Here is an 18,513-nt window from a genome sequence, read left to right on the forward strand (position 1 = left end):
TTCATCAAAAGTCATATGATTCCAATGTGTCCATTGACCATCCCGGATATAAATTTGTTTTTTGTTAGGCCACAAAAACCCAGTATGCAGATCAAAGTACCGTATTCCTACGTAAAGTTGCTGTTCCAAAGTCCAAATCTGACATTTAGGAACATGTAAGCTTTTCTGTGTTCCAGGAATGGAGATAGCAGATACTGGCGTGTCATCAGGTATCTCCTTCATCCAGTCCGTGTTATAAGAGCTTGCATGTAGAGCTGGTTTGTCATTGAAACCTAGCGAGTAACAGTAGGTCATTCTGATGGAAGGAAAGACATTAGACTCACTAAACAAAATCATTCTTTCAGTCAAAAAACAAATGTTTGAATAGCTTTTCAACAACAAGAAAACAATGCAACAAGTAATATTATATTGGACTTACACAGAGAAAAGCCAGAGGTAATGATAGATGTCCATAATTGGTTTGTTGGCTAATCTATGGTCCGGAGAACTCAGGAGGATAGGATTAATCCAGATTCTTGTTGTAGAAGTTTTAACATTATTTTCTCAGCTGTCAATTTTTCAAACTGTGCACTTGTCCCGAGAAGCTTTCGACATGACTGTGACAATTCGCAATTGTCTCTCCTGCAATGAGCTGCAGTCACAGGGAGGATAAAGATAAACCCTCATTTGCATGTTTGTCCGTCTAATCTTTTATTTAGAATGATCCTTACAGAGAGAGACAAAGAAGGAAACATTGTGAAAGTGGTGAGCGTAAAAGAAGATATGGCTTTAGGGTTGGTCTGGGAGATACGCGAGCCGGTTCAGCTGGATATCCTTTACATACACTGCATGTAAGAGTCTTCACTACAGTCCCTATTACTGCAGCACATATCTAACATAGAGAACACTACTGCTTAGTACTGGATTTATTTTATTTTATTTTATTTATGTATTTTCTTTGTTTTGGTTTTGCACCATTAGGGTTAAATCAAAAGAACTGGTTGTAGTGGCTGTTTGTATGTCGAACCCATGAGGACAAGCCAAGACAAGCAAAAGAATTCACATTTACCAAAGCTACAGCTGGCAGCCAACTAGCTTAGCGTAAATACTGTAACCAGAACCAAACAGCAAGCCTGGCTCTGTTATAAAACTCGTCTGCCACCAAAAAAAAACAAAAAAAAAAACCAATAAAACAATAACTACTACGTGTTATCTAGGCCAGTGTTTTTCAACCTTTTTTAAACCAAGGTACGTTTTTTTTTAATTGAAAAATCACAAGGCACACCACCAACTGAAAATGTTAAAAAAAAAAAAAAAATTAAACTCTGTAGCCTATATTAACAATATAAAGTCATTCTTGTCAAAGTGTCTTGGATAGGAATCAAATAAACACAAAGAAAAAAGTCTTATGATCTTTCATATTTCTACTCATTCCGTGTGAAACCTGGGCATGTTTGGATGAACACAGCTCTCGGCCTATAGGTACACAGATATATATATACACAGACACTTGACAATGGCATATTATTTACAGATAATAATTACTTGTTTTCAAAAAAATGTTTTTTAGACCAATTAGGTGAAATTAGATAATTTCCCAAGGCACACCTGATGATCTCCCACAGCACAATGGTTGAAAAACACTTTATCTAAGCCAGGTACAATGACTTCCTAGAACCTTGTTTTCTCTATGAGATTACTTGCCATGACCCCAGTCTATGACTAAGTGAACATAACTACTTAGGGTTTGTTGCTCAGGTATGAAAAACCAGCTTCAACAAATAAATAAGTTTCCCAAAGTATGAATTTATGCTAAGATTTAAAAGAAGAAGAAAGCACCTCCAGGATGAGTTGGGGACAGGCCTTATCGCTCAACATCAGTGGTTAATAGCCTATTGTGTAATCACACATCCATGAATTTTCTTCAGATGTTCACGTACGATTGGTATTTTTGGGTTTGGTATTTAACGAGTTGATGGGAACAGGCATTTTCAGCACTGACATTGTGATGCACTGCAGTACTCATTTACATTCTGTGGTTGGTTGTACAGTCTTGACACGTCATCCTTATCCCGGCCAATAGGCTTGGGTTTGATCACTGCTGATCCTCTTCCTAGCCACCTGTTGCATCTTAGTGGGGAACATTATCTGCAAGAAGCATGATCAAGCAGCAATACAGTAACTAGTGGTAATTCACTACAGGAGCAATCAGATAATTGCCTTGAAATTATGAGACCTTTGCTTTTCATATGCAAACACCTACATTCCTTCTAATGCCCGATTCTGAACCAGCTTTTGCCAGCAGGAGCTAATACGTTTTCAGGTCGTTGCAAGATGTCTGTGAGAACTCTCCCCTTGGTTTTCATTAATCTCGGTGGAGAGATGCTTTACATACTGGACCAACGACTGCGAGCTCTCAACACGTCTGAGGACAGTTCAGAGAAAGGTAGAGGTGGCTGACAGGCTTAGTAGGTAGGTTTGTTTAGCTCCCACTCATCCCTCTCCGTAACGAGCCATAGCTCTTAAATGTGCTTTTCATACTCCTTATGCAAAACACCCTAAATGAACCTGAACATTTTCTTTGTCTTCCTTACTCGGCTGCAGGAGTGTGGTCAGAAAATGACAGAAAGAGAGGTATCCATGCCATACTGCTACTTTTATTTATAGTATATCCACTGTGAGATGAAGAACTAATGAATCTAAGTAGTTATAGTAATAAAGTAATAATTTGATAAAAATAGAAAAATATGCCAGAAGAAGTGGACAATTAGCTAATAGACGTAAATAGGAATGCTAACTGATGCATCAGCTAGCTAGTCACGTAGCTAAAGTCATGTAGCTAAATTTTAAAGTTTCTTAATCATTGGTTTGTAATTGCAAAACAGCGTGTAAAATACTTATTCTTAATCTAATTTATATTTTTATTACACAACTATAGTAGGCTAAAATGTGATAGAGGGGAAAACCTGAAGCTAGCTAAATTCTTGCTAACGGTAATGAGCTAAGCAGAGTAGAGCTAACTTCCATTTTAGTTTTTGACTTCAGTTTTGTGTGTTTTACATTCAAATGAAATATTGGATTTAAATGTATTAAATGTATTAATACTGACTGATTTAAGGACTTATTTAATGTTTAATTAGCGACTTTAATAATAGGCTACTGTCAAAAATAATGGCAGAAAAACACACACTACTACTAGCAATGATCAGGATATAGTTTATTTTACTATACTGAACTACAGTTATGGCTAAACTACATTTATACTGTGATAACTGCCTGGGATATCAATATTTCTACTATTTTTTCATTTTCATGGATTTTGCAGAAAAATAGTACAAAATTTTATAGTACAAAATTAAACACCTATTTTTTTGTTCCTTCCCAATTTAAACAGTTATGAACGACATCGTTGGGACCATGTTTAGTAAACCTTTCATGGAAGAACTCCTCAAACCTCAACAGCTGTATTCTCAACGGACAATGAAAACGGTGCTAACTCGGCTAGCACACGCCTCCATCATGAGATTGAACCCAGCCAGCATGGACAGGGTACGAGCATCAACATCTTCTTCACTCTTTTGTTATAGTCCCAGTAAAAGGACACTTTTCATACAGACTTGTGAAATCACTACAGAGGAGTGAAATTTGAGGTGTAAATATGTTGTGTTTTGCTGCAGAGATGGATATGATATGCATGCCATACTGCTACAATAAAGTGATATACAGTATATCCACTGTCAGACTAAGAAAGAGCCTTGGTAAATAAAAAATATTACACAAAGAAATGATTGTTCTCGGGAAAAAAAATTGCAAAAACTGTTGGACAACTAGCTAGAAAGCTGAACTAGGTAAGCTAAATCAAGCATCAGCTAGCTAGTCATATAGCTAAAGTCACGTAGCTAAAGCTAAAACTTTCTTCATCTTTAGTCTCTAATTGCAGAACAGCTTGTAAATTAATTATTAATCTATTTTCTATTGTTATTACACAGTTAAAGTAGGCCAAAATGGGATGTAGAGGAAAGTAAGACTATCTAAATTCTTGTTAAAGTTAACTGGGTCATCAGAGTATAGCACTAGCTGGTTTTGACTCCAGATTGTTTTAGATTTAAATGACATACTGTATTTAAATTAAAAGGGGGAAAGTGGACAATTTATTGGTTTTATTTTACCAGGTAAAAGTTTGAGATAAAATATTTCAGTTATTTTGAATCAAACTTTAAAATAACTCAAGGTTACTGCTACATCCTTGTTTTAATTCGGTCTAAAATCCTAATATTAATGTTTTTCTAGTTACAAATCAATTTAGAGAATGTTGTTAAAAAGTAAAAACATTTGGTTTGTCATGTCTTTAAAGTTTGACTTGTCTTTGTTTCCTTTTTTTCCACCTATAGCTTTACGAACTGATGATCATGGCTTTCAAATATCAGGTCTTCCTTTGCCCACGGCCAAAAGATCTGTTGCTCATCTCGTACAATCACATAGATACCATCAAGGAATTTGTAAAAGACACGCCTGTGGTTGTGAATCAAGTGAATGAAACACACAGGAAAATCATTGAGGTATTGTTCAGACAATTGTCTCTGAATAAACTACCTAACGCTGTTTAGAGAAGTTGAAATCTCTGACACACATTATCCTTAACACAGTAGACTGCACTGTCTGTACTGTAAGGTCCATACTCTAGATTCCAGCTGTCAGTTTTTGTCATCTGTCTTTATCTCCTGTGTAACCAGTTGTCTTTTTCCTGACGTAGGTGTACTCATCTTTATCAGAAGGTGAATTCCAGCTTCTCAGACAGACGCTGCTCATATTTTTTCAAGACATGAATATTCGAGTGAGTCTTCAACATCACTCCTCCGAAACACGTCAGATTAAAATACAACATTAAAGTGGTTATTTAATTTGATCTCCCTTTCGTCTTAGGTGTCGCTTTACCTAAAAATTAAAATCCAAAATCCCAACGGACGTTTTGCGATGGCTCCTGCAGGCCCGGTTCCTCATGGGGTTGATGTTCCAGGACTTATTAGGTATGATGTGAAAGTCCTGTCCAGCTTTTCTAGCTAGCATCTTTGTTAGTGTGGCTATTGCATCATTTACATGCAACCAGTGCAACACCTTCCTTTCATTTTTGGCACCACACGTGGCTACATTGAAATGTCTAGATCAGGGTTCTTTCATTCATTCATTCATTCATCTTCTGTAACCGCTTGGGGTACACCCTAGACAGGTCGACAGTCTATCACAGGGCTAACACAGAGAGACAAACAACTATTCACACTCATACTCACACCTACGGCCAATTTAGAATCACCAATGAACCGTCCAAAGACATGGACGGTGGGAGGAAGCCGGAGTACCTGGAGACAACGAACACAGACACAGGGAGAACATGCAAACTCCACACAGAAAGGCCCAGTCGGCCCAGGCATCAGTGCAAAAGTTTTCCCTTCGTTTTAGTGTTTTAACCCAGCGGCCATTGGGCGAGAGGTGGGGTACACCCTGGGCAGGTCTCCATTTAAAGGCTCCACTGAGAAGCCATCACGTCTGAATTTGAAAACTTTCCTCACATTTAGTCTCACTAGTTAGTCATTAGTTGGTCATTAGTCACTCATTAGTCTCTGACTTCAAAAACAATCTCAATAGTTCAGAGTGTAACCGTCGTCTTCTTGTTCCCACAGGACGTTTGACAGTAAGGGCAGAGAGGTGAGACGACGCGAGTTCGACACTGGAGGAAGTTACACCAGCCCCATCAGAGAGGGGTCTTTTGAGCTGCATGGCGACAGAGTGATCAGACTGGGCATGAACATGTATGTGCTGTATATGGGAATCATGAATGATGCACACATGCTGACAAACATGTGGGTGACAGTGCTTGGCTTTCTTTAATTAAAGGTACACAGCGGACCATCCAGAGGAGACACACACAACCAAGACCCCCTCTGTTAAGGTAATAATGGGGATTATTCATTGCTGACATTTGTAGTTTGGCGAAATTCCTTCAGACTTCAGATTAACAAGCCAGGACTGCTTTATGTTAAGATAAGGTTGATGAATTAACTCATAGCTTTCAAACCCACACAATTACACTATTCCTGCTCAATCTTAAAGGTCTCATGGCAATATTTGTTTGTGTCAAGCAGCAGTTTTTAGAGGAAAAAAGCTCTAAAAACACTTTGAACACTTTGAAGCCTTTACACTAATGTGTGATCTCCCCTGCTCACCTTTCCTTCATCCTGCTGCAGTCAGACGACACACCCAACCTTCTGGCCAAGGAGGAGCTCAACCTGCTGGCTCGTCTGATGGGTAGCATGAAGGCAGAGAACATGCCTGAAGCTGAAGCTGGCTTTAGGATCAACCTGTTTAACACAGACCAGGAGGAGGAGGAGGAGGCGTGAGTTGCTTCTTTTTTATATACACTACCAGTCAAAAGTTTCAGAACATCCTAATTTTTCCAGTTGTCTATTGCAATTCAGGTCGTGCAAGTCCAATGAATAGCTTGAAATGGTACAAAGGTAAGTACTGAACAGCCAGAGGTTAAAAAAAAAGGTTTGGTTACCCAAAACTGAAGAATAATGTACATTTCAGAATTATACAAAAAGGCCTCTTTCAGGGAACACGAAGTGGGTTAACAATTTAAAGCCGTTCTGCAGCAATGAAGGTTGAATTATATGCCTTGAAAGCTGGTGCTACTAATTCCTAGAGGTGTTCCAACTTTTCTTGGTTACTTACAACCCCCTCTGTCTGCATTAAAGCAGTGTCGGAACACATTGTGGTACCAGACCCTCATGAGCATCAGGTGAACAGTATTGTACTGCAGAAAGTAATGTGTTGCTACAAAAATGTTTAGAAAAAGGCAATTAACAATGGAAGAGAGACAGACCATCATAACACTTAAAAATGTAGGTCTTTCCTTCAGGGAAATTGCAAAGAAAGAATCAAGAATCCTTTATTGTCATTATGTGAGAACATAACGAAATTTTGTGTGGTAGCTCCTGGCGTAAATAGTGCAATACAAGAAAGTCAAGTCAAGAAAGTCAAGGTGTCAGTGAGTACAGTTTTCTTCACCATCAAAAGACACTCAGAAACTGGGGCAAACTCTGACAGGAAGAGGTCTGGCAGACCCAAAGCCACAACTGAATCAGAGGACAAGTTTCTGAGAGTTAACAGCTTGCGTTAACTCTCAGAAAAACTGTGAAAAAGTGTGGTGTTCTAAAACTTTTGACCGGTAGTGTATATATACCTATTCTGTGCAGTTAAATTAGCACTAATTTCCACATATACGACTTTTATTTTGTTGAACAGAGGAGCTTCAGGAGGAGCTGAGGAGTCGCTGTTTGGAGTGATAAATATCCAAGCAATGCAGGTAATACTTCTTACTCTGAGCTCATATCACTCATCATTATTATACATTAAGCTTTTACAGAGATGAGCTTTGAGCCACTGGTTTGCATCACTTGTTTATTTGTGTGTGTTTGATTCAGGATGAACAGGCTGCTACTGAGCTGGCTCGAATCGCCGGACAGTTTGCGGAAAAAGACGAGCACCCTGAAAATCAAAGCGGCAACAAAGGAGACGAGCTGCTGGCCATGATGGACGACCTGTGACTCTGACTCTCCGTTTATCACTGAACTAATGAGATTATTTTAATTTTGAGGCCAAAATACAGGAAGCTAAATAAAATCACGCTGTGTCTACGTCGACTTAACATTCCACTGAATGTAGAAATGTGCAGTTTTCACAGTTTTGTTGATTACCTTTAAACAGATAAACATAAAATCTGAAACTGATATTAGACAATACTTGTTTACATAATTTTCTTTGGAAAAGTACCATATGAATGGACAATAAACAAGCAATATTCTAGTGTTAATTTTCTAACAAGTTTATGTTTACAATAAAGCATTAATTTGAATATTTATGTCCATGGTGGTTTGTTTTTATATACTGGAAGTTATTAATTCAGTTTTATTTATGCAAGTATTACTTTGGAACTGGGAGCTGACAGGAAACGGTTAAAAATTGGTTAATTGAAATATTAATGTTAAAATATATGCTGTATGACAAATATTTTGCATGGCAAATTTTATTTATTTATCCCTTTTCTGCACTAAACTCATAAATCATCTGTGTTACATACTTTTAAAGCTCCGTGTTCTTTGAGATGTTTATGAGACCCTTTTGTGGTTCAATAAAGGAGTTTGTTAGTTTTGTGCAGCAGCCTACAGAGAGCGCTGTCGTGCTGGTGTTAAGAAAACTGAAAACCTTCTTGTTGACCCTGCTAAAACTCTCAGTAACTAAATCTCTATTTCCACACACACTAAATAAACAATAACAGGAGCATACACTTATTATTTCTGAAGGGGTTTTTGTCAGTTTTATAATTAGGCTCTTGGAGTATGGAATAATCTGTGCAAAAAATCTTCACTGCATAAATTTTATGAATATATTTGTAATAAATAGCTATAAAACTAAATAAATCTCTTTCAAGACTCTACATAGATGTTTAAATAGATATAACTTGACTGTGTTTTTTTGAAAATAATGACATTAGTACTTTTATATTCTCCTCAGACAGTGATAGGACATAGTTTAACAATATTTATATTGCTTACAAATTTGTTCTTCTCTCGACCTTTCTCTTTCTAAAATATTTTTTATTATTTTCAATCATTTTATCCGTTTATTCCATATTTTATCTTATTTTGTAATCATCCTCGTTTTCAATAAAGTTGTGGCGGATTTAAAAAAAAATAATCTTCATACGTATGGACGTAATGCAACGCCTGAAAAAACGTCATCACGCTGCTACCCTGACGCTGCGTCAGTCTCTGATGCGGGAAAACCAAGTTGTTGACATCACTGAGAGGTTTATCGACACCTGGTGAGAGTTGGAGCGTCTTATCGACGTGAAATAAGTATTTAATCAACTCAGGTAAATGTTAAACACGGCATTTGCGGGGTAACCGTCTAATATGTCCTCTCTAGACGCTTTGTCGCTCTTAATTTAGCCGCTGTGAAGCTTGCTAATCCAACTACAGAGTACCAGACAAAAACAGCAAGTCAGTATCTTGTAATATTAGAGTTTGTTGCAACATAATTTACTTACTCCATACTTAAGCAACCTTATATTGGTTTATTATAGATATTTGCTCGTTAAACACAGTATTAATCCATATCACAATGTATAAATACTCTTAGTTGCCAGTTCATTAGGTACACAAGTGAAAGCAAATTCATTCTAATATAACAGCCCTGCATTGAATGATAATTTCTTGAAGGTTATGGTATTCAGTAAAAAAGGTACACAATTACACTGACACTAGTACTACATGACAAATAGGAAATAGTGACTGAAGTCCTGATAATCTTCTGTCAACCTGCTGGTGTCCTTTGTCTCCAGATGTCAGGGTCTACGGAGTCTGAGAGAGCTGACTCTCCACCGTCAGGCTCAGTGTCCGTTGAAGTTGTCAGCTCCATCCGTGAGCGGACAATCGCCGAGAACAGCATGGTGATCCTGCTGCAGGGCCTGAGGGGGGAAGTGACCACGGTGGACCTCAGAAACGAGAGCACGGCACGGGGACGCGTTGTCAACGTGGACGCCTTCATGAACGTACGCCTGGAGGACGTGCTGTACCGGGACCGGCGTGGTCAGCTCACCAAGCTGCAGGACCTGTTCGTCACTGGCAGGAACATCCGCTACGTTCACATCCCCGACCACGTGGACATAATGAAGACCATCCAGAGCCAGCTGGCCAAGATTCACCGCGTCCGCAACTTCGCCAGTCAAGGCGGAGGCAGGAAAGAGTACGGCCAGAAAGCCAAATGACATTTTTTTTTGATTTTATAAGATGCAGAACTGAACTGAAAACTGCTCAGAGTTCAGACCAGTCCAAGAACACTTTCTTTTCTCTCAGATTTAAGGACAAGCCCGAGCCTAGGCCAGTATTTTACAACATGAGGAACCACGAAATGACTCAGAGGATGAGAATGTAAAAGTGATTTCAGTTAAGCTAAGATATAATTATATTTTTTTCTGCCTTTTTGTTGTCAAATAGAGGAAACTGTCCCTCAAATTAAACAATATAAGAGGAACTGCTGCTTACACTGTAGCACTGATTGTTTTTACTTTATTTTAACAAAAGCACATAACGAAGCACTGCAAAATAATCGACAGATGCTTCATGTATAATGCAAAGACAGAATGGTCCATCAGACCAGACCACCTCCATCCATTGCTCACTGGTCCAGTTCTGATGCTCACATGTCCATTGGAGGAGCTTCCATGTGTGGACAGGGGTCAGCATGGACACCCCAACTGGTCTGCAGCCACACAACCACATACAAAACCAACTGTGATCCACTGTGTGTTCTGACTCCTTTCTATCAGAACCAGCAACAACTTTTTTTTTTTAGCAATCTGAGCTACAGTAGCTCATCTGTTGTATCGAGCCAGATATCTCTTCCCACATGCTTCAGTGAGCTTTTCTCTCTGTTTCGCCTCTTTTCCTTCCTTGGACCACTTTTGTCAACCACTGACCACTGCTGCGGACCGGGAAACCAGCAAGAGCTGCAGTTTTGGAGATGCTCTCACCCAGTTGTCTTTGGTTCTCCCTCAAATCCTTCCACTTGTCCGTTTTCCTGCTTCTAACATCAACTGTGAGGATAAAATATTCACTTACTGTCGAATATATTCCACCCTCTGACCAGATAATCAGTGTTACTCACTTCACCTGTCAGTGGTCATAATTTTATGACTGATCGGTGCATATACTTAAGAATTCCTACCAGTAAATCTAAATTTCTCTCCATAATTATGCCCGCAGTGCCTCATCGCAGCATTGCGTTAATTAAACGGAACATATTACAGCGTGAGTGGTTCAGAGTGTCAACGCTTTTTCTGTTAAACAACACTCACCACAAAGCCCATCTGTCTGTTTGTGTCACACCAGCCTAAAGTTAATAACTGCTCATATTCAGGAAAACATTAGTCATGATCGATGCCAGTCTGGTGCAGGGGGGAAAAACAAGCAGGCATGTTTCCACAGCTTCACACATGTCGAGTGGAGCCAATGGAAACGAGGCGAGCGGGTGAAAGGAAGACAGTGTTTTGCTTGGAAACTGCCGTCCCAGTGTTCTCCCGATACACAAATGTGATCGGGAATGTGAGGAATTTCCAAAGGGGTATGTTATTCCTACACAGCGTCAGGAAGAGGACAGGCCTACCATAACATGGGTGGAGGCAGATAAACCCGGCGCTGTAGATAGACGGGCGTGTGTTCACCAGCCGTGTCATTTAAACACAGCGTATTAAATTAAGAGCAATATGTACACGCAGGAATGTCCCGCAGCAGTTGGGTCATTGTTTTGGCTGCGGCCTCCGTGTGTTTTTTAGGGACATATTTTTTTCTGGTTTAAAACCGACCTTGAGAGCGTCTGAATGACAGCAGCCCACATAATGACCGCTTGCTGCTTTGCTAAAAACACCACCGAGCGCCACATCAACACTCACTAAACTCAGAATAGGACTTCAACAACCGCATAAACAATTCTTTTTTTGTGATACATAACAGAGGCTGGTTTCGTGACACAGAAAGATCTCAGAAGAACTTTTAAAAATACTTCCTGCAAATGAAAGATCCAATTTCACTGTTGAATAAATATGAATAAGAAACCATCTCACTGAAAACTACTTCCATTATATAAATATTTTGCTTCTTTCTACTTATTTTCCACCACATTTCAGTACTTTTATTCCACTTCTGTACATTTATTGAAATGATTCAGTTACTGGTTACTTACAGCAACAATAAGCTCATAAAAGAGGATTTATTTCCCACATTGAACTGCAACATTGAACTAAATTAGATGCAAGCAGAGCTTAAGTGATGGTATCAACTGGCGGCTATTCAAACATTTATTGCTTTCAGCTTATCAAAAAGTTTTGAAAAGACTTCCTGCCTTGGTTTTTCTATTTTTTTAACCAATCGATCAGCTGAGAAAATAAGATTTGAAGAGACAATGATCCTATTAGGAATTGATTATAAAGGATCACAACAAAATACAACACCGAAACAATGAGATATAATGAGACAATAACTAATTTTAATGCACGAAGCACACCTTCCTGGGTAAACCATTTATTTGACAGTTTTAGCCACTGATACCTTTGCAAGGTCAAATCTCACATTAAAAAAAACAGTCAACATCATACAAAGTCATTAAAGAGTGGTTTTAACTTAAGAAGAAGAAAAGAGATTTTTTAGAAGATTTGAGATGATAAATTAGAATAAAATGAAGTTCTGTTGCACAGATTTGTAATATTGTATTTCTCTTTAGGCCCCAAACAATCGCTAAAATGCCTATTTGTAGGAGATCAAGCCAATCACAGAGCATCAGATTGGGCTTCTTCTCTGAAATATGGTGAAGACGTTCAATAATCACTTCAGTACTTGAGTAAATGTCATTGATAACTTTCTTCAGTGCTCTCACCACCTGCCGGTCTGCTACACACCAGTTTTTCACTCCCCCTCGAAGATTAAAATACAAAGAGCTCAATTAATCCACGAGCCCCCGCAGCACAGCGGCCCCGTGCCCATAGCAGCCGCCTAGCTATTTCCTGTTACACCCTCCTGGTTTAACAGTAAACAGACCTCAGTGTGGGACGAGGCCAGCAGGAGAGAGAGAGAGAGAGAGAGAGAGAGAGATCACCTCCATGTGGTTAGAAGTGTGACTCATATCTACAGAGGATCCACAAGAGTAAAATAGTACCAATAAAGGACTGTAGTGGGGGTTTACTGGCAGCCTGGGGCTTTTATTTTGAAGTCAGATGCCAGTAGTACACGCTTAAGTTTCACTTATCTCGGGAAAAGGAAGCACCTCCTTCAAAACAGGAGTCTGGACCACTCCTGGCTGGTCCTCCTCCCTCTGGAGGATGAGAGGGAGTGGATGAGGGCTGCTCGATCTGCAGTCCAGCAGCAGTGTCAGCTCTGCTGTCACGAACACCGAGTGACCGACACTGTCCCACTGCTTTTCTGTCTGAGGGATGGGATCTTATTTTAAAGCTGGCTGACAGATCATCCAAACTCGGATCTAAAATTCTTGGAAAACATTGTGGTTGTTGGTCAAGAGGTGCAAACCAAGGTGAGTGAGGTTCTTACCTGAGGAGATCTTATGTTTAAATATATTTTCATGTGATCTTCATACTGGTGGCTGTCAGGCATCTTTTTACATCCTTTAACAAATACAAAGCTGCTGCTGTGAGGCAATAAACAAACCAACAAAGTAGTTTCTTTACAATACCACAGACCATAAAAGTCCTTCCAAGAGCAGCAGCTACATCATGCCTAAAATCATTAGCACATATGCTGTCATCCAGCTTGTCACGTGTATCTTAATTCCACTTTTTGTTAGTACACCTGACAGCAGCTTTCCCTCTGAGAGTCATCTCTTTTTTTTGGCCTTTTTCTCTTATTTTCAGCACCCTCAGTTTCATTCTTTGACTTAAATAGGATTATCTAAGCAGGAAGCGTGGGAGGGTTGAACGGGAGTACATTTTACGGGGTCCACATAAACAGCTACAGCTGCTGGGCTTTGAGTGTGTGTGTAGTTTAGTCGAGGAGTTATTGGACTTGTCTGGAATTGTTAGGTGTTAAATCTGTCTGCCCGAGACTGCGGTTGCATAAAATGGACATTTGCCTCCCTCTGGTATTTGTGCTGTGCTTTCAGCTCGGGCAAACTTCACCACAAACTGCCTGTCGGGGAGCAATGTGGCGCTCGACATAAATATACTGTACGTGATTTCATTCTGTAAGTGAGAAAACAGAAGAAGAGGGTGCTCCTGTTACCCACTCACATCCTTCTGTGTGTATAATTAAGTCCTAAAAATGTTATTTTCTTTAAACAAACCAAGACCTTTCCAGAAATTAGTGCGTGAACTGTGAACAGAGTAAAGCAGAACCTTGCACGAGAATAAACTAAACTGTCACGTGATATTTGCAGTGAAACCACATTATTTGTACTGAACAAGTATACATATTCAGACCTACATTTGTTTAGTACTTTGCTAGCAGTATATATAGACTACACCACTTTCTAAATATGAAGCTAGTGATAAATATAAGCAGTGAGTTATGGATAAAGTCGGTCTTTTGTCCAATGCTAAAAATCATATCAACCCGTAAAGCTAATTATTACAACTTGTTAATGTACACGGTTTATATCCTAAGTTTTTAGTCGTTATGCAAGCGTTTATGCTAACCCTATATTCAAGTTCAAGTTTCCAAAGTTAGTTAGTTAACCTAAGTTTCATATTTAATGCTAACCACTTTAAAGCTTCTCGTCTTTATGCTAACCAATTTAAAGTTTTAGTATGCTAACTTAAGATTCAAGTTTTTATGCGAACCCGTTTCATGTTTTCATGTTAGCCTGGTTAGAGTTTTTATGCTAACATCTGATTTTAGTCTTCACGCTAACCAAGGATTCTTTACAATAACCTAAAGTTTCGTGTTTTTATGCTAACCACAATTAGGTTTTTATGCTATGCTCAGATCTGAGTCCTCATGCTAAGTTAAGTTGGAAATTTTTATGCTAACCACACAGATTATGCTAACGTAAGGTTTTAGTCTTTATGCCAACCAAAGTTTCAAGTTTTTACAATAACCCAAAATTCAGGTCCTGTGCTAACCTATGTTTCACGTTTTATGCTAACCAGATCAGTTTTTAAGCTAACCTCAATTTTTAGCCTTTATGCTAAGTTTGAAGTTTTTACGGTAAGCCTCTTCCTTTCGGCTCACCACAGCAAATCGTCTGCTTCCATCCCGCCCTGTCCTCTGTATCCTAGATTCAGATTTCATGCTAACCCAGGAGTCAAGCTTTTAAGTTTTATGCTTTAATGTTAACCTAAGCTAACAGCTGCATCCTCTAGCTTCATATTTTAAATACAGTCATGAGAGTGGTACCAATTTTCTCATCCTCTCAAACGCCAATTATTCCGTCAAGGACTCAAGGGCAGTTGGAGAAAAAAGTGACTCTACGAAGGCGATAAATGCTACAAGGTTGACAAAGAGGCTGATAGGTGATAGAGGTACTGGGTCTAAAGGCCAGTCTTAAATTAGCTAAAACATTGTTTGACTTGAGCGGCACTGAAAACTAAATTGCCCACTTATGTTGTTAAGGTCTGGGGGCAGCAAATTGAGAGTGCAGACGGAATCGGCCTCTTCTTCTTACATGCTGAACAGAAGGCTTCACTGGTTGAGACCCAGCGGTTCCCATGAGTCAGTGGACTCTGAGTAAGCCACCGAAACGACTACAACTATAATTTCCCTCAAAACAAACAAAAAGAAAGCCTTTGAGAGTGCACGAGGTCTGCCAAGAGTCACTGGGATAAAGATCAGGGTGGGAGAGCGACCAAAGCCCCCAGTGGCAGTGATTGGAGCAGGGCACAATTTCGTCTTCCCCGGAGAAAAAGCAGCAGAAAGAAAAACATTAGGCTCCCACGCACATTGTTGTTGTAATGACAGGGAATGTGTGGGGGTGGGAAATATCAGTCATCATGTTTACATCAGGCTTTACTGTAACTCTGGGACCATCTGTGGCTGGGTTTTGTCCCAGATCTGCCCACTGGAGCGTTCAGGGACTATTTCTTCAGTAGAAACTAGTTCCAGTGAAGTGTATGAATTTCCCGGGGTAATTGTGCAACCCACAAAACTTCGCTTTACCCTGCCACTTTGGTCCATATCTCAACAACTTCTTGCACAGACATTGTTACAGACATGGACATGGTTCCCAGGGGATGAATTCTGTAGATTTTGATGGTCCACTGACTTTCCTTATAAACACCACTACAGCGTTGACATATTTGGTGTGAGACAACCAGCGAATGTATTACCACCAAGCTTTGTACAGACATATAATTCCCTAAGGATACATTTTTAGTAATCTTTATTGACTTTACGACAGTAAACGACAGGAATATATGACAAACTTAAGACATCCCCATCATCTTAAGCAGTATTTCAGTGTAAAACTAAGATGACATGCTAAACATTAGCATGTTAGCACTGACTCTCTTTGCACTATATATACAAGAAATGAACAAACTTGAACATCTTATATTAGCAGACAAAACTGTAACTTTTAAACGTAACTGCCAGTTAAACTTCGGATGTTCCTGGAGCCTTTTCACTTCCCATCCATAATTAGTTTAATGTTTTGCAGCTGTGAGCAGCGGGTCCACTTCATTAGTGGGTAGTAACGGGTTGTAAATAGTGTGCATCACTTACAGCTTTACCTTTTACCAGTTTTGGTACAACTTTATTAATGCTTTATGCATTAATCAATGAATTCCAAACAATTATAACTGCAAATAGACAGGATTTTCTCACTGGCAACCCTGTTGTTAAAAGGGTAACATACTTCTACAGTGTTAAGAACTAGACTTCCTTCAGCTGAGATTGTTTTGGTAGGAGGCAGAACAAATATCATCTAAAAACATGAACAAATAAAACTGACAAATGTCTGTGATTGGACAAACGGATCCTTTAATTTCCTCCCAATCCTTTGTCACGTCAGCTGGAGTTAGTCAGTGTGAGGGCATGTGAGATCCAACATGTCGCTATTTCTGTGGCAGGAAACGAGGTCTGGTCAGGAGCTGATGTCATAAATAAAAACATCCCCATCGGACTCAGAGGGCCTCACGCTGTCGTCCTCCGCCCTGGGCCTCAAAGTAAAACACTTACGAGGAACACATTGTCCTCGTCTCCTGACCTCTGACATCCATTTAGATCACAGGAACGATAGGGTGGTGGCTTTGGTGGAGCACATTTTGACTGTTTTGTTTTCTTACTAAAGATCCAGATGGATAAATTAAGTGTGTGTTCATGTTTTTATTTCTGACATGATCAGGTCCAGGTGTGAAAGGAGATGATAACAGTTTGAACCAACATGGAGCCCGTTAAGAGAGACATGGAGCTGCTGAGTAACAGCATGGCAACCTACGCTCACATCAAAGGTAAAACGTCAGCATTTTTTCCCAACATGGCGCTGGAGACACCCTCAAGAGGTCGTAAGATGCACCTACAGGGCCACAGGAAGATCAGGAATAGGAATTACAACAGTTTGTATATGTGCCTCCCACTTTTTAAGGGACCAAAAGTAACGGGACAGTTGGCTGCTCAGCTGTTCCATGGCCAGGTGTGTGTTATTCCCTCATTATCCCATTTACAAAGAGCAGATAAAAGGTCTAGAGTTCATTTCAAGTGTGCTATTTGCATTTGGAATCTGTTGCTGTCAACTCTCAATATTAGATCCGAAGAGCTGTCACTATCAGCGAAGCAAGCCATCATTAGGCTGAAAAATCAAAACAAACCCATCAGAGAGATAGAAAAAACATTAGGTGTGGCCAAATCAACTGATTGGAACATTCTTAAAAAGAAAGAACGCACCGGTGAGCTCAGCAACACCAAAAGACCCGTAAGACCACGGAAAACAACTGTGGTGGATGACCGAAGAATTCTTTCCCTGGTGAAGAACACACCCTTCACAACAGCTGGCCAGATCAAGAACACTCTCCAGGAGGTACGTGTATGTGTGTCAAAGTCAACAATCAAGAGAAGAATTCACCAGAGTGAATACAGAGGGTTCACCGCAAGATCTAAACCATTGGTGAGCCTCAAAAACAGGAAGGCCAGATTAGAGTTTCCCAAACGACATCAAAAAAAGCCTTCACAGTTCTGGAACAACATCCTACGGACAGATGAGACAAAGATCAACTTGTACCAAAGTGATGGGAAGAAAAGAGTATGGAGAAGGAAAGGAATTGCTCATGATCCAAAGCATACCACCTCATCAGTGAAGCATGGTGGTGGTAGTGTCATGGCGTGGGCATGTATGGCTGCCAATGGAACTGGTTCCCTTGTATTTATTGATGATGTGACTGCTGACAAAAGCATCAGGATGAATTCTGAAGTGTTTCGGGCAATATTATCTGTTCATATTCAGCCAAATGCTTCAGAACTCATTGGACGGCACTTCACAGTGCAGCTGGACAATGACCCGAAGCATACTGTGAAAGCAACCAAAGGCAAAGAAGTGGAATGTTAGGCAATGGCCAAGTCAATCACCTGACCTGAATCTGACTGAGCATGCATTTCACTTGCTGAAGACAAAACTGAAGGGAAAATGCCCCAAGAACAAGCAGGAACTGAAGACAGTTGCAGTAGAGGCCTGGCAGAGCATCACCAGGGATGAAACCCAGCGTCTGGTGATGTCTATGCGTTCCAGACTTCAAGCTGTAATTGACCGCAAAGGATTTGCAACCAAGTATTAAAAAGTGAAAGTTTGATTTATTATTGTTAATTTGTCCCATTACTTTTGGTCCCTTAAAAAGTGGGAGGCACATATACAAACTTTTGTAATTTCTACACCGTTCACCTGATTTGGATGTAAATACCCTCAAATTAAAGCTGAAAGTCTGCAGTTAAAGCACATCTTGTTCGTTTCATTTCAAATCCATTGTGGTGGTGTATAGAGCCAAAA

At 39.8% G+C, this 18,513-nt stretch overlaps 3 protein-coding genes across 4 annotated transcripts in view; all 3 read left to right on the plus strand.

The window, feature by feature from the left end:
- Window positions 1-18,513, plus strand: part of eva1bb (eva-1 homolog Bb (C. elegans)) — a 40,949-nt gene that overhangs the window by 17,775 nt on the left and 4,661 nt on the right. The window contains exons 1-2 of one of the 2 annotated variants that reach the window (XM_084562641.1): window positions 12,604-13,119; window positions 16,882-16,987. In XM_084562641.1, the coding sequence (XP_084418767.1) occupies window positions 16,921-16,987 (67 nt within the window). In that variant the 5' untranslated portion in view covers window positions 12,604-13,119; window positions 16,882-16,920. Of the gene's footprint in view, window positions 1-12,603; window positions 13,120-16,881; window positions 16,988-18,513 lie in introns of those variants that run through there. The other variant, XM_084562642.1, reaches the window with a different exon arrangement.
- LOC311501937 (protein OSCP1-like) lies at window positions 1,316-7,735 on the plus strand. Its single transcript, XM_084564009.1, has 11 exons — window positions 1,316-2,425; window positions 2,584-2,613; window positions 3,374-3,528; window positions 4,371-4,538; window positions 4,733-4,813; window positions 4,903-5,006; window positions 5,658-5,786; window positions 5,872-5,926; window positions 6,222-6,370; window positions 7,282-7,342; window positions 7,461-7,735. The coding sequence occupies exons 1-11, from the start codon at window positions 2,314-2,316 to the stop codon at window positions 7,581-7,583; spliced, it is 1,167 nt and encodes a 388-aa protein (XP_084420135.1). The 5' UTR covers window positions 1,316-2,313; the 3' UTR covers window positions 7,584-7,735.
- LOC311501032 (U7 snRNA-associated Sm-like protein LSm10) lies at window positions 8,825-10,433 on the plus strand. Its single transcript, XM_084562683.1, has 2 exons — window positions 8,825-8,911; window positions 9,380-10,433. Exon 2 carries the CDS (start codon window positions 9,380-9,382, stop codon window positions 9,803-9,805), a length of 426 nt encoding a protein of 141 aa, XP_084418809.1. The 5' UTR covers window positions 8,825-8,911; the 3' UTR covers window positions 9,806-10,433.

The sequence above is a fragment of the Chelon labrosus genome, assembly GCF_963514085.1.
Source record: "Chelon labrosus genome assembly, chromosome: 16".
In the NCBI taxonomy this organism is placed as follows: Eukaryota; Metazoa; Chordata; class Actinopteri; order Mugiliformes; family Mugilidae; genus Chelon; species Chelon labrosus.